This window comes from Carcharodon carcharias, chromosome 9 (genome assembly GCF_017639515.1).
Source record: "Carcharodon carcharias isolate sCarCar2 chromosome 9, sCarCar2.pri, whole genome shotgun sequence".
Classification (NCBI taxonomy): Eukaryota; Metazoa; Chordata; class Chondrichthyes; order Lamniformes; family Lamnidae; genus Carcharodon; species Carcharodon carcharias.
In genome coordinates this window covers 37,603,289-37,616,362 of record NC_054475.1, presented here as the reverse complement: position 1 = coordinate 37,616,362, position 13,074 = coordinate 37,603,289, and the positions used below count along the sequence as shown (strand labels likewise).

The window sequence follows — 13,074 nt, the reverse complement described above, 5'->3', positions numbered from 1 at the left end:
TTCCCACTCCTGACCACCGAACTGGTGACGAGTAGAAGTGGTTATGGGTAGTGTTTGGGTGAGGACAAGATTTTATTTGACTGTATGGTCACCATGGTCAAATGGCCTATCAACACTCACTGTTGAAATTCATATCTGAACAATTATCATTTGAGTGAGGTATCAGATGGTAATCGGTGCCATGGAACTTTATCCCAGAGAAAAAAAATGATGCCCTGGAATTAAAGGAGAGAAGATTGATAAGAAAATGATACAAACAAAAGTTAAATTTTATGCTCCAATGTAGACCACTATTTGACTTTATTTGCCTCCAGAGTTACTCTGCTGTAATCATTGACACTAAAGAGTAACCTGTGCATTTATTTTGATTGGGATTTCAAATTTAAAGTGGCATGAGAGTTGGTCCAGAGCTGAGAGGTTCATCAGAGGATGAACTATACCTTTTAGCAAAAAATATTCTTACTCCTTTTTCTTTTCATACACATATATAAATATATGAAAGTATACTTTATTTTCACAAGGTAATTTAGTTGGGGAATATGTTTATTTTATGAATGTTTAAAACTGTTTTTGGACCTTAGAAATTGCTACTTATATGAGAGGTGAGAACCTGGATCAACAATTAACAGATTAATATTTGCCATAGTAAGAATGCAGGTGTGGACTTAACTACACGCTTCAAAGAAATGCCTTTTATTTATTTTTCTTGGCAGAAACAGCTTCACACGTAACAATTATACTCTTATGTGAGTGAGACAATGCTATTTGGTTAGTTGTTTAATATAAATATATTCAATCAGCTATAATACATATAAACTATTCAGCCACTCTGGGTGGGTCAAGTGCCTTTCTTAGTTAACTCTTTAATTATTTTACCCCTAAATCTCGAGACTTCACTTGAATATGTTCTCATTCTGATACCAGGGACCTATCAGATCATTTGCTAATCATTGACATATTGTTGTCATCTAACCTGTTTCCTGGACCTATTCACAAATGTTATTATTAGTTAAAGAAAACTCTCCTCGTCATCTGTTGAAGCAGCCACAATAAAACATATGGGTTCATGTCCAATTGTCTGGCTGGTTTCAGTTAATTCTGCAAGTGACTCTAGTACATTTTGTTATTCAAACTGATTCTACACTATGCTTACATTAGCAAAGCAGATGTGAGCTTTGACATTGATGGATGTGGTATGAAAACTTATCTAAACAATTTACTTCCTTTCTAGTCATTTTTATGATAATCCAATCCAGTTTGTGGGGAAATCAGCCTTTCAGTATCTGCCAAAGCTTCACACCTTGTAAGTATGAGCTGAGCCACGTGTTCAATTTCAAAAGTTCAAAAAGCTGATCCAGTAGCTGAAGTAATTGAATGCTTGACTCCCAATCTGAAGGTCTGAGTCCTTGGGGTGTTTGCCGTTGGAATCTGTTTGCCTTAGCTATTGAGTTTAGTTTTGACAGTCCTTTACTAAGGAATGATGCATTATGAAGGCAAACTCAGAGGAAGGAAAAACTGACTCTCTGGGCCCAATTTTAACTCTGTGTAAGTGGATAGGTTTTGAATGTATTAAAATCTCACCCTTTGTCACAGTACATTTATACTGTACCTCTTTCTGGCCTGTCACATAGTAATATTGACTTTGAGTGTAGAGAAGTCCACCGTCTAGTACATTTGTAGTTCTAACTATAGATTTATATATGGTAGAGAATTGTGCCAGAAGTCAGTAAAGCATAAAAGAATGATCTTGAAAAAGAATCTTAAAGTTCTGAATGTTTGAGGTACTTACTAAGTTTAATTTGTAATGGACTCAAGTCTGTAGTTTTCATGATTTTGATAGAAGGTGCAGAGACTACCAATGCTATTGAATTGCTTATTACCTATTATTATACACAAACATACTGACATGCAGCAAAGTCCCTGAATTATTTCAACTGGTCAGGCTGCTTGGACTTTTGAAATATTTTGATGCAAAGTTTATAAAGCAGTGATATGAAATAAGTGAATGGTATATGCGTTATAAACTTGTTAAATAACTTTCTTCTCAGTTTATAACAGTGCCACTTTCATACAACACTCTGCCTTCAGATGCAATGCTAGGATATAAGTGTGACAACAAATGGAATTTTTTACTCCATTGGCTTGTATAGAAAGAGAGAAGGAAGAGCTGACATTCAAATAGCATTTTGCATGACCTTAGGACATCCCGAAGCAGTTTGCAGCCAACAAGTACTTTTGAAGTGGTGTTACTGTTGTTATGCCAAGAAGTATGGCAATCAAATTGCATACCAAAGTCCCTTAAACAGCAATGAAATAAATGACCCAAAAATCTGTTTTAGGTATGTTGGTTGAGGAATAAATGTTGATCAGAAGACTGGGAGAACGTGTTTGTTCCTCTTCAAATAGTGCCTTCCAACTGAAAGAGCAGGTGGAACATTTTTTCATGTATAAACCTTCTCCCAGAACTTGAGAAGACCAGTTGCTATAAAGTTGCTAGCCAGGCATTTCTGACTGCACGGGGTTGTATGCAAAGCTACTTCTAGTTTCTCAATTCAGCATGGAGTATAAATGACGTGAATTTGAAACACTGCTAGTGCAGTATAAATAGGGTACAAGACATTCATTAAACCTGTGAGAGCAAATGGTCCGTGAAAAAAATGTAGCCAAAGAAAACCAAATTAGGAAATATGAAAGGGAAAATGTTTAAATTGTGAACTACAAGAAATAATTTTGTGAGTATTAAATTGATAGTATGTTCTATATAAAGCAATTATAATTGGGAAAATAAATGAAGCTTATTCAAACACCCAGAAAGGATAGTATAATTAACTACTTTAAATGTTATGGTGCAATAATTACAAACTATAATGTTATGTCAGTTTTTTTTTCCTTTTAAGTAATGCATGAAGAAAGTAATGGATTTTTGCTGTCAATTCCAGGTCACTAAATGGAGCAACTGAAATAAAGGAATTCCCGGACCTTAAAGGAACAACTAGCCTGGAAATACTGTGGGTAGCAAATTTATGTTTATCAAACTTAGATTCTGAATGAACAGCAGGCACCATTTTGCTGCAATTATTGCTCTTTTCTTTTGATGGCATTCATTCATCACAAATTATCCATTACATTGTCAGTTCTGTCAGTAAAAATAAAGGTCATGTACTGAGGAACTTCTCGCATGCCTAACTCCAAATAATGGCATAAATTTTCTGCTTCTGGACAGGACCCTAACTCGAGCTGGAATAACCTCACTTCCCAGGGGTCTCTGCCAACAGCTTCCAAACCTACGAGTACTGTGAGTATGGTTTAGTTCCTGGTTATATATGCATTTCATCATTAATCCTCAGTGAAACTCTCCAGTGCTACTTCACTGTGTAGAAATAAAGCAGTAACTCTGCTTCGTTTGACAGAACGGTGAAAATTTGATTTCAAGAAACATTCTTGATGAGAAATTGTAAATCTTAAATGACATCCTAGTGCTATATCTCATACATTACATCCTAAATGAGCCAGGCTGACCTCATAAATTCCATTCTTCATCCTCACAGAGAGGATTTTCAGGATGATTATTACAGGTTTATGAGGAGGGATAAATACAGCTCACATAATCCACTGAAAGAATGCTCCAAGCTTGTTTTTTGAGTTTTTTAAAGTCTTAATGTAAATACATTTATGGCCTAAATAAAGCATTCATTGGTAAACTATGATATAATTCGACTTTATGATTTTTTAAAATCAAGAACAGAGCTGTTGAATATTTCTTGAAATCATTCTGTATAGTTCAAGAATCAACAGGTCCTACATCACTCCTGGAATAAATTCCTTATATAAAAGAACTCTCCATTAGTTATCCCTTGAATGTTATTCATGCAATTTCAGCTTGATAAACATGTAGTGACTGACTTAAAGTTACACTGTGGGATGATTAAATGCCAGGGTTTAATGTTTTCATATTTAATCCCTTAATCCATTATGTTAACAGAGGCATTATCCAATTTACCTTAAATTATCATCACAAGTCACTGACACTGACAGTTGATACCAGCATAATGGCTGATACAAAATTGAATAACACTATCCCATAAAACGAACAATATATCCAACAAAAGAAGGTACCTTAGAGCAACTTCAAGTATGTAATTTAATCTTCCATGGAAAGTAACAGGTATAAAAATTCATGCTTTAGTATGATGGTTAATGATGTCATGTAAAGACTTTAATTATAAGACTGCCCTGCAATTACTTAATGTTATATTAGTGCGAGAACATAATTTTAAGAGAAATTGTGATATTTTTCACTCAAAGTTAAAAGGGATATTTGACTTTATGATTTTTCATTTTAGCAGAGAGTGTTAATCTCAACATACCTAGATTTGATCACAAGCAAAAACTTAGCAGAGGCTAGGATGAACTAGATGATTTGTGATCAACCTAAAAGCACATCAGACACACTGACATAAGTAGTGGGAATGAATGTGTTCAAAGGGAAAATCCTTGGGTGATGATATCAGGATGGATCATTGTCATTATTTCAGTGAACAAATGACGGTTTCAATCTTCCCAAATTGTTGCTGAAGGAACTCTTGAATGTTTCATGAAAAGACATGGGCTACTTAATAGTGGGTGCAGTAGTTCCTTTTTAGGTATCTCTCTTAAAGCTTCCTGAGTTTCTTCACAATGTGAAGTAGTAATTTCATGAGAAGGCATTATCTAGGTTTTATTTTTTCAGTATGATTATTTGCGCATCTGAAATATTTCCTTAATATCTGATCACTTCCAACTGCTTAAAAAAATTAAAAATGAGATGGCAACACAAGATATTGGCCTAAAGGATGTCAATATGTATATTATGGTTGACAGCCCGATTGATTGTTTGAACTGACAGGTACAGTGAATATGTTAGATGTCCTGCGTCAAAACATCGCATATTCAAAGCCAGGAACATGTCTACCATTCATACCTTAGTAAATCTAAGGTGGTGAGGGTGCATTTTAAGGGAGAAATACTTATTACAATAGTGATAAACAAAAGGTAAAATGTTTCTGTTTGTTTTAATCCCCTCTTTAATTTTTTTGCTTGCTTTCTTGCTGGTGACTCATTCTGGGTTATGGTTCCATCAGTATGAGCTATGAGCTAGTCTCCATTTCTTAGCCTACGTACTGAATAGAAACAGTCTGTTCAGCTGTAAAGGAGTATCATTGTTGAGCCCAAAGTTATCCACACATGCACACGTTTTGAGTGGCGGTGGGTGGAGAACAATCTTCATTGCTTAGTTTTTGTCCCCCTTACAGCCCTAAAACACTTAGACCAATTGTAACAGGCCAACTGCTACCCCACCTGAGATCAGCTAGCTCAGCATAGTCAAGATGGGAACTGGAATTCTTGTGGTTCTGCGTCCTTCAGTTCCAGACTGTGCAGTGCACTTGTTAACTGAGCTATTACAGAAGCTGAAAGAAAATATTTTCATGCTACTCAACTGTTTGAAAATACAGTACCAATGGCCAGCAAGCACAGATAACCAAATGACTGAAATACCTGGCATTCAGTTAACAGGCTGGGACTGCATGATTAGATTGTATTAGTATATCAATGATTTTCTTTCAAATCATGAGGCAGGAAGTAAACAATTCCCCCATACTTGGAATATTTTCTTCACATATTGATATCTACTTTGACAAAGATAAGTTCACACGATACTGATATACATTAAAGTGTCCTAATGGCAACAATATTTTAGTTTTGTCAGTGTCAAAATGGATATTTTCCACATACATCAATTGGCTATCAATTGTGTGACAGCTTTACATCAATAACCATGTGTAGTAATCACCCTGTCATTAGAATGTGATAAAAATTTCAGGAGTTTTAGAAATTATACATAAAAGTTTATTATCACTGTGAAGAAATATTATAACAAAAATTGATTTTATGATCTATTTAATGAAGCCATGCATCCTACGGCAGTTCCCAGAAATGCAATCAGGCAACAATTAACACCAAACCAAAGGAGACATTATAAAGGGTTGGAATCAGTGGCAAGAATATAGAGTATTTGGTGATGGCCAGAGATGATGGCTTCAGTCTTCACCATGGGGCATTATTTGTTGAAATCAAGTGAGGCCAATGAACTGGACAGTGGAGGAGGATAGTAAGATTGACCATCTCAAAAGCTGCAGAGATGTCGATAAGAAAGAGATGGAGTTGTGCACCGCAGTCACAGAAGATGTCATTTGTGACTTTGAGTAGGGGTCTTTAGTGCTGAGACTGGACAAAAATCTGATTGGAGAAATTCAAAAATTGAATTGTGGGAAATATGGACACAGATTTGAGATGTAGCAACTCATTCAGAGGTTTTTGAGAGAGTAGGGACACTGGAGAGTGGCATGGTAGACAAGGTCAGAAAGATTAAGGTTAGATTTTTGAGAAAAGGGAAAATTTTGGCAGTTTTGAAAGGCAGGAGGAAAGTACGTGAGGAGAGGGAACCATTGACAACATATTAGCTAGCTTGCGAGCCAAAAGGAGAAGTTCAGTGGTCTGCAGTCTAGTACGAATAGAGCCAAGAGGGCAGAAGGTGGGTTTCATCAAACAAGTTGAGATTCAAGAGCGCATATTATACTGGTGATGCTAAAAAATGGGCTGTATAAATGTACAATGATTTTAATCCAATCCCCTGATCATGAATGAATAAAAGTATACACAATGCAGTCCCTAGGTTGGTAATTGAACCAAATGATGCCCAGTTTCATAGCATTTGCTAATGTCCATTATACTGATCTGTATTATAATAAGTGACAACAATAACCTCCTTAACATATATTTTTCTCTAAAATATCAAATAGTTTCACTGAATACCCATTCATTTTACTAGGTGTCAGCTGTCATTTATTACGGCTTTTGCTACTGAAAATGATCAATTTATATCATGTGAAATGGAAGTGATTCATATCACTCCCAAAAGTGTTCTGTATTACATGCAATACTGTGAAAGAATATATCCATGCTTTGACACCATATAATATTTCAGAGTTAGGTATGATAACTGGAATGTGATGGTAAGAGATATAACATATAACTTTGACCATAGTGTAAACTGTCAACAGATGATTGGCTTCCAGTTAAACACCTCATTTGACTCCCTCATCAAGATTAAAAGTTATCCTCATTCTGTCTTTGACTGCAACTTGCTTGGGATACTGCACCAAATCTTCCAAGGAGCAATAATCACTGTCGGATTGCCGCTTCATTTCTAGTTTTCCGCGCAACACCAGAGCTCCTGATTTCTGGCCAGGATTTCCAATCCTGGCTTCTTCAGAAATGCAAAGTTTACCTTTAATCCAACTGCTTCCTTGTGGCACTGGATTGTCAGGCGAAGACAAGCCATTGCCCTTTTTTTATGGCACTAACTGTCGTTTTCTGGTAAGTGTTCATGAACCCTCTGAAAAACTGTGACATTGAAACAGCTTTTCAGTGTGTTAGTGTCTGAGTGATTGGGCGAGTGAATGGATGAATGTGTCTGTCGGTTAGGGGGCAAGGTGGGCAAGGTAAGTAGGTAAGGTCTTTGGGTGGATGAGGTAAATGGGTAAGGGGGCAGGGTGGGTGTGATAAGTGGGTAAAGGGTGCAAGGTAAGTGAGGTTAGTGGGTAAGGGGGGAGGGTGGCAAATGGGTAGGGTGAAGAGATTGGGTCAGGTCGGATCGGGGGAGTCAGGGGTCAGGGAGGGAGTCGGGTGGTGAGGTCAGGGGGAGTTGAGGGGCCTGGGGTGGGGGGCTTGGACAGGGGTAATTGAGAGGGTGGAGGAGGGAGTCGGGGGGCGATGGGTAATTGTGATTGATTGGGGTGTCAGTTGTATAGTTACCCAGATAGACTAGGATTTTTCGATCTAACACTTCCTGGGTAAGTATTCAGGTAAATAATTCCGAACTATCAGAATTCTTCAATTCTAACTCAAAGTCAGAGACATTTTCAGAGTGCTCTGGAGGACAGGGAATTACCAACTGGAAATTCAAACTTCGCCTGCAATTTTCACGGAGTCAGTGCATTGGGACCTCTGAGGAGTCCCAACACATATCTTAAGAAGATACATCCAGTCTCTGCTGATCAGGAGGCTGGAAGATCTGGGCCATTGATGCTTAGATGATCTAATTAGTTTGTACAGAAATTGCATGTATTTCACTACTGTCTATGAAATATCCTGTACTTATTTAATAAGCATTTCAGATCCATGAGGTTTATTTTGCATGTTACTGTACAGATTGATTTCATATTGTAGTCCTTACTTCCTCTTTATGGGCCAGAAAACTGACAGTGGCAATATTACCAATTCCTCTGTTAAAATAACCCCAAGCCTATAATGTTGATGGCTACTATTGGTGTGTCATAGGGACATACAAAATGGGAGCAGAAGTAGGCCATTCAGCCCCTTGAGCCTGCTCCGCCATTCAATAAGATCATGGTTGATTCATTTTTGTTTTGAATTCTATATTCCCATCTACCCCTGATAACCTTTGGTTCCCTTGCTTAACAAGGTTCTATCTACCTCTGCTTTAAAAATATTCAATGACCCCCACCTCAACCTGCCTTCTAAGGCAGAGAGTTCCAAAGTCAAGCAACCCTTGGAGAGAAAAGAATTCTCCTCATCTCTGCCCTAAAAGGGCAACCCCTAATTTTAAAACAGTGCCCACTGGTTCTGGACTCAGCCACCAAAGGAAACATCCTTTCCATGTCCACCTTGTGTTGCAAGATCACAAGATAATTTCAGGCATGGAATCAGCTGAACTCATCCATCCAGGGAGATCCTAATGCCACCAACTCCCCATCCTTCCCTTGTCCCCAACACCATTGTAGCATCTAATTGTTTCTTGACCAGTTTCAGAGCTTTAACTTCTATAACTTTACTCAGTTTCCTAGATTTCTTTCAAATTTGTCCTTCACTATTTCAACCATTCTTGGAGTATGTGTGTGATATATTTTTCTATCCCATGTGTAGAACTTTACACTTATTTGCAAAAACTTTCAGCTGTCAATACTCTGCCTGCTTACATGTCTTGTTCAAAGCATTCTGGAAATTCTGAACTGCTCTTCTGATTTCACTGCCCCTCCTAGTTTGGCAACATTTGTAAATCATTTTGCATTGAGTTTCCTGATTGAGGTTGTTCATGTAAATTAAAAACAGTTGTGGTCTCAATCACTGAATTTTAAGGTTACCCGCTCTGCAGTTCTGCCCCTCTCCCTCATGCTGACGTAACTCCTTGAACCAATGGGGAGATGGTGGCGTAGTGGTAATGTCACTAGAGTAATAAACCAGGGGCCAGCTAATGCTCTGGGGGCATGGGTTCAAGTTCCACCATGTTAGCTGGCAGAATTAAAATTCAATTAATAAATCTAGAATATCAAGCTAGTCTGAGTTGTGGTGACTATGACAACTATCATTGATTGTTGCAAAAACTCATCTGGTTCGTGAATGTCCTTTAGGGAAGGAAATCTACATATATATTATTGAGCTTGCATAAGACACTAGTTAGACCTCAGCTGCAGCGCTGCCTACAGTTCTGAACACCACCCTTTAGGAAGGATGTAAAGACATTGGAGAGAGTGTAGAAGAGGTTTACAAGAATGCGCAACTTTAGTAATGAAGATGGTTCGGAGAAGTTGGGACTCTTTTCCTTGGAGAAAAGAAGGCTGAGAGGAGATTTGTTAGAGGTATTCAAAACCATGAGGGGCCTGGACAGGGTAGAAAGGGAGAAAATGTTCACACTGGTAGAAGGATCAAGAACTAGAGGGCACAGATTTAAGGTAAATGGTAGAAGAAGAAAAAGTGAAATGAGAAAAAAAACTTTTTTCACACATACCTGTGAGTGTGGTGGGGGCAGGTTCAATCGAGGCATTGATTATTTGAAAAGAAACATCTAATGGTGCAGAGTTACGGGGACAGTAGCACTAGGTGAAATGTTCATTCAGACAGCCAGTGTTTTACGATTCTGTGATTCTGATCCTTGCGCCTAGTTGGCCTACATATGACTCTAGACTCACAGCAAAGTGGTTGACTCTTAACTGCCTCTGCCCTCTGAAATGGCCCAGCAAGTCACTCAATTCAAGAGCACTTAGGGATGGGCAACAACTGCTGTCTCTGCCAACGATGCCCACATCCCATAAAAGTATAAAAAAACAATGTTCATCAGGGTAAATTTTCAACTTGCCGCCCGGGTGTAAAAACGTCATTGCAGATCAGCATCTATTAAAGAAACTGCACGATTTTCATCTCCACTGACTTATGTTGATTGGAATTTAATGCTAAATATTGAATTGTCAGATTGTTCCAGTTAAACAACTTTGAATTCAGTCTAATAGTCTTCAATCGAGGCTTCCAACTGACTGGCCACATTGGCCCGATCCCCACGAGAGCCCTAGCCATTCAGGGATTTCTTTTAAATTTCAAACTTGTTCACACACAATCTTAAATAGGTTGCTACCTATAAATTTTGACCAGCTATTCCACCTAGTCTTGGTTCCTGGTCCAGGAAATTACCCCTCCCCCTCTTCTATGCATACCACATGGCCATCTGGTTACAACACCAGTTGTTTTATTGCTAGTTTTCATGCATGCCAAGATCAACATAATCTTGCAACTCATAGGTAGTAACCTAAACATTTAGCAGCCTTTGCAAATCATGACTAAATAAACCATAATGTTTTCATGTTTACAGGGAATTATCATACAATCAAATTCATATATTACCAAGTTTCCACAACTGCCAGAAGCTTGAAGAAATGTAAGTTCTTAGTTTCGGTCAATACAATTTTCTGTAATACTCTAGCCTGAAACATTTGTAGTTCGTTAAATGCTGTACTTCATAATGCATCATTGTTTACCTGTTATTCACAATTAGCTGTCTTCCTACTTCTGTCTCTCTTGCAGTTTATCATTTTCAAAGATGTTTATCCCCTTCCTCTGCACTCAGGAACACTTGACCATTCAGATCCTGTGGCTGAGTGCAGCTGAGAATGATGGACAATGCTTGGCCAGAAGTAGCCAACTCAATGTTGACCTTCTAATTAGCCTAAAGCCTAAGCAGGACTGAGGAAGAAGCTAGTCCAACCAATTATTTGAACTCTTGTTTCTTTTGTAGCTCTTTCGAGTTTTGAACAAATTTAAGTGACTCACAATACAAGAAAATACATTACGTTGTATTTCTTTTCATGTAAATTGAAATAAACATTGTAATGGCACCAGGCAGACTTAGAAGGTTTAACCCCCATTGGTCTCAGGCTAGGCAGCAATGAGAGTAACAGAAATGGCCTCAGTGCTCCTGGTCTAGAGAAGAGGGAGTCAGGCTGTTTTGCCACAATGCCCCCGGCTAGAAAGGGCATGTGTGAGATATCAAATGAGGACAGATTAGGTTGGACCTCAATGTCTCCCAGAGCAAAATAGCTTGGAGGCCATCGCATGCTGTACATGTAAAGAGCTGTTTCTTGGGCAAGATAGTGGATGGTGGTTGGTACCCATGCAGCCATACCCCCAAACATGCATCAGTGCCATCTGGAAGAAATTGAAGGGGAAAACTGACTTTGAAAATCAGATAATGGAAGCGTATCTACTGTTTAACATTAAGCCACTTCTTTAACGTTTGATACAAACCACTTCCGCTATATTTTGTCTTTCCTCATGCCAAAATGATTGATTTTTTTTTCTCTATCCCCTGAAAAAAAGAGTGATGTCTTGAAACCTTGATCTCATTGTACTGTTTTGTCTTTTCAGTGGCCTACAGCACAATAGAATCACTGAAATCAGAGCTGACACGTTTCAACAGCTAATGGCTCTGCGATCTCTGTGAGTAGGTTTTCACATTCTTTCCTGAAGCAGTCTCCCCAAATGAAGTTTTACTGCTCTGCTGATAAGACAGAAACCCGATTCCAGGCACCAAACTGGAACTCAATCACACAGGCAGTCATATAAAATTAGATGTCTCTGAGTACTCTTTGTAGGTGTAGCATCAGTTGCTCTTACAGCGGATGTTTTAAATAATTGGGAAATGGTTGCAAAGACAAGACATTGCTTCCTCTTCTTGCCTTTAGTTCAGAGTTTTGTCTAGGCTCTAGCTATACTCTACCTGTATTATGTCATAAATGGCCATAAACAATTGGAAAAGAAGGAATCAGCCTCCAGCATGAAATACCATAACTTGCAGCAGTAAATAAACTTTGTTCGTAGTCATTTGCTCCTTTTGTATTCATTGTCCTGATTCAACAAGCTGTGTGGGAAAGTGACTTTTTCTCACAGATGTAACCCTCAGTTACAAAACATTAACCCTTGGCAAACAATAGCTCATCTGCATCTTATGTTACAAACTGACGACCCCTATTAAACTGTTTAACTGAGCTTCCATAACTGTTCCTTATCCATTTCAAGAAGTTTATTTTATCTATAGACTATTTGAAAAAAATCTATCTTATTTGATGTGATATTAGATGGGATATTTTTCTCTTCAAATGAAAGAAGAATGCTGTTTTTCTCCGTAATAGGTATTTCAAATATAGAATTGTTACCCTTGGACGTCACATATTGTTAATGAGGTTGGTGATCACACTGAGGACACGAGTAACCCACTGGATATCAGTGCAATATCTAGAGACCATATTCTCGTCTCCACTTGCCAGAGCTGTCTGGAGTGGGGCTTGAACCCTCCACCTTCTGACTCAGACATAGGAGTGCTACTGCTAAGACAAAGGCTCATTGTTAGAAAAAAACTGGAGGCAACATAAAAGGAAATAGTAAAGGATTTTATAAACAGATAAAAAGTAAAAGATTAGTTAAAGTGAGGGTAGGGCTGAACAAAGATAAAAAAAGGAATTCATGTGAATGATGAAGGAATGGCAGAAATATTGAAAGTGCACTTTGGCTTATGTTACAAGTTTGGGTCTGCTGAAGATACCTTTCTGAATGCAGTGATAATAAATCACTCCTATAATCGGTTGAACGTCTTAAATTTTTAGGAGTTGATTCACACTGTCCGTGTATGATAACGGGAGTGGGTAGGGCTGGGAGGGGGATGGTGGGGGGGTTGGGGTTGTAAAAATG

General features: G+C 38.2%; 1 protein-coding gene across 2 annotated transcripts in view; it reads left to right on the top strand.

The window, feature by feature from the left end:
• Positions 1 to 13,074, top strand: part of LOC121281732 (leucine-rich repeat-containing G-protein coupled receptor 6) — a 265,429-nt gene that overhangs the window by 237,443 nt on the left and 14,912 nt on the right. For both annotated transcript variants that reach the window (XM_041194643.1, XM_041194644.1), the window contains 5 exons: positions 1,232 to 1,303; positions 2,940 to 3,008; positions 3,224 to 3,295; positions 10,703 to 10,768; positions 11,755 to 11,826. In XM_041194643.1, coding sequence (XP_041050577.1) covers positions 1,232 to 1,303; positions 2,940 to 3,008; positions 3,224 to 3,295; positions 10,703 to 10,768; positions 11,755 to 11,826 — 351 coding nt within the window. The remainder of the gene's footprint in view (positions 1 to 1,231; positions 1,304 to 2,939; positions 3,009 to 3,223; positions 3,296 to 10,702; positions 10,769 to 11,754; positions 11,827 to 13,074) is intronic.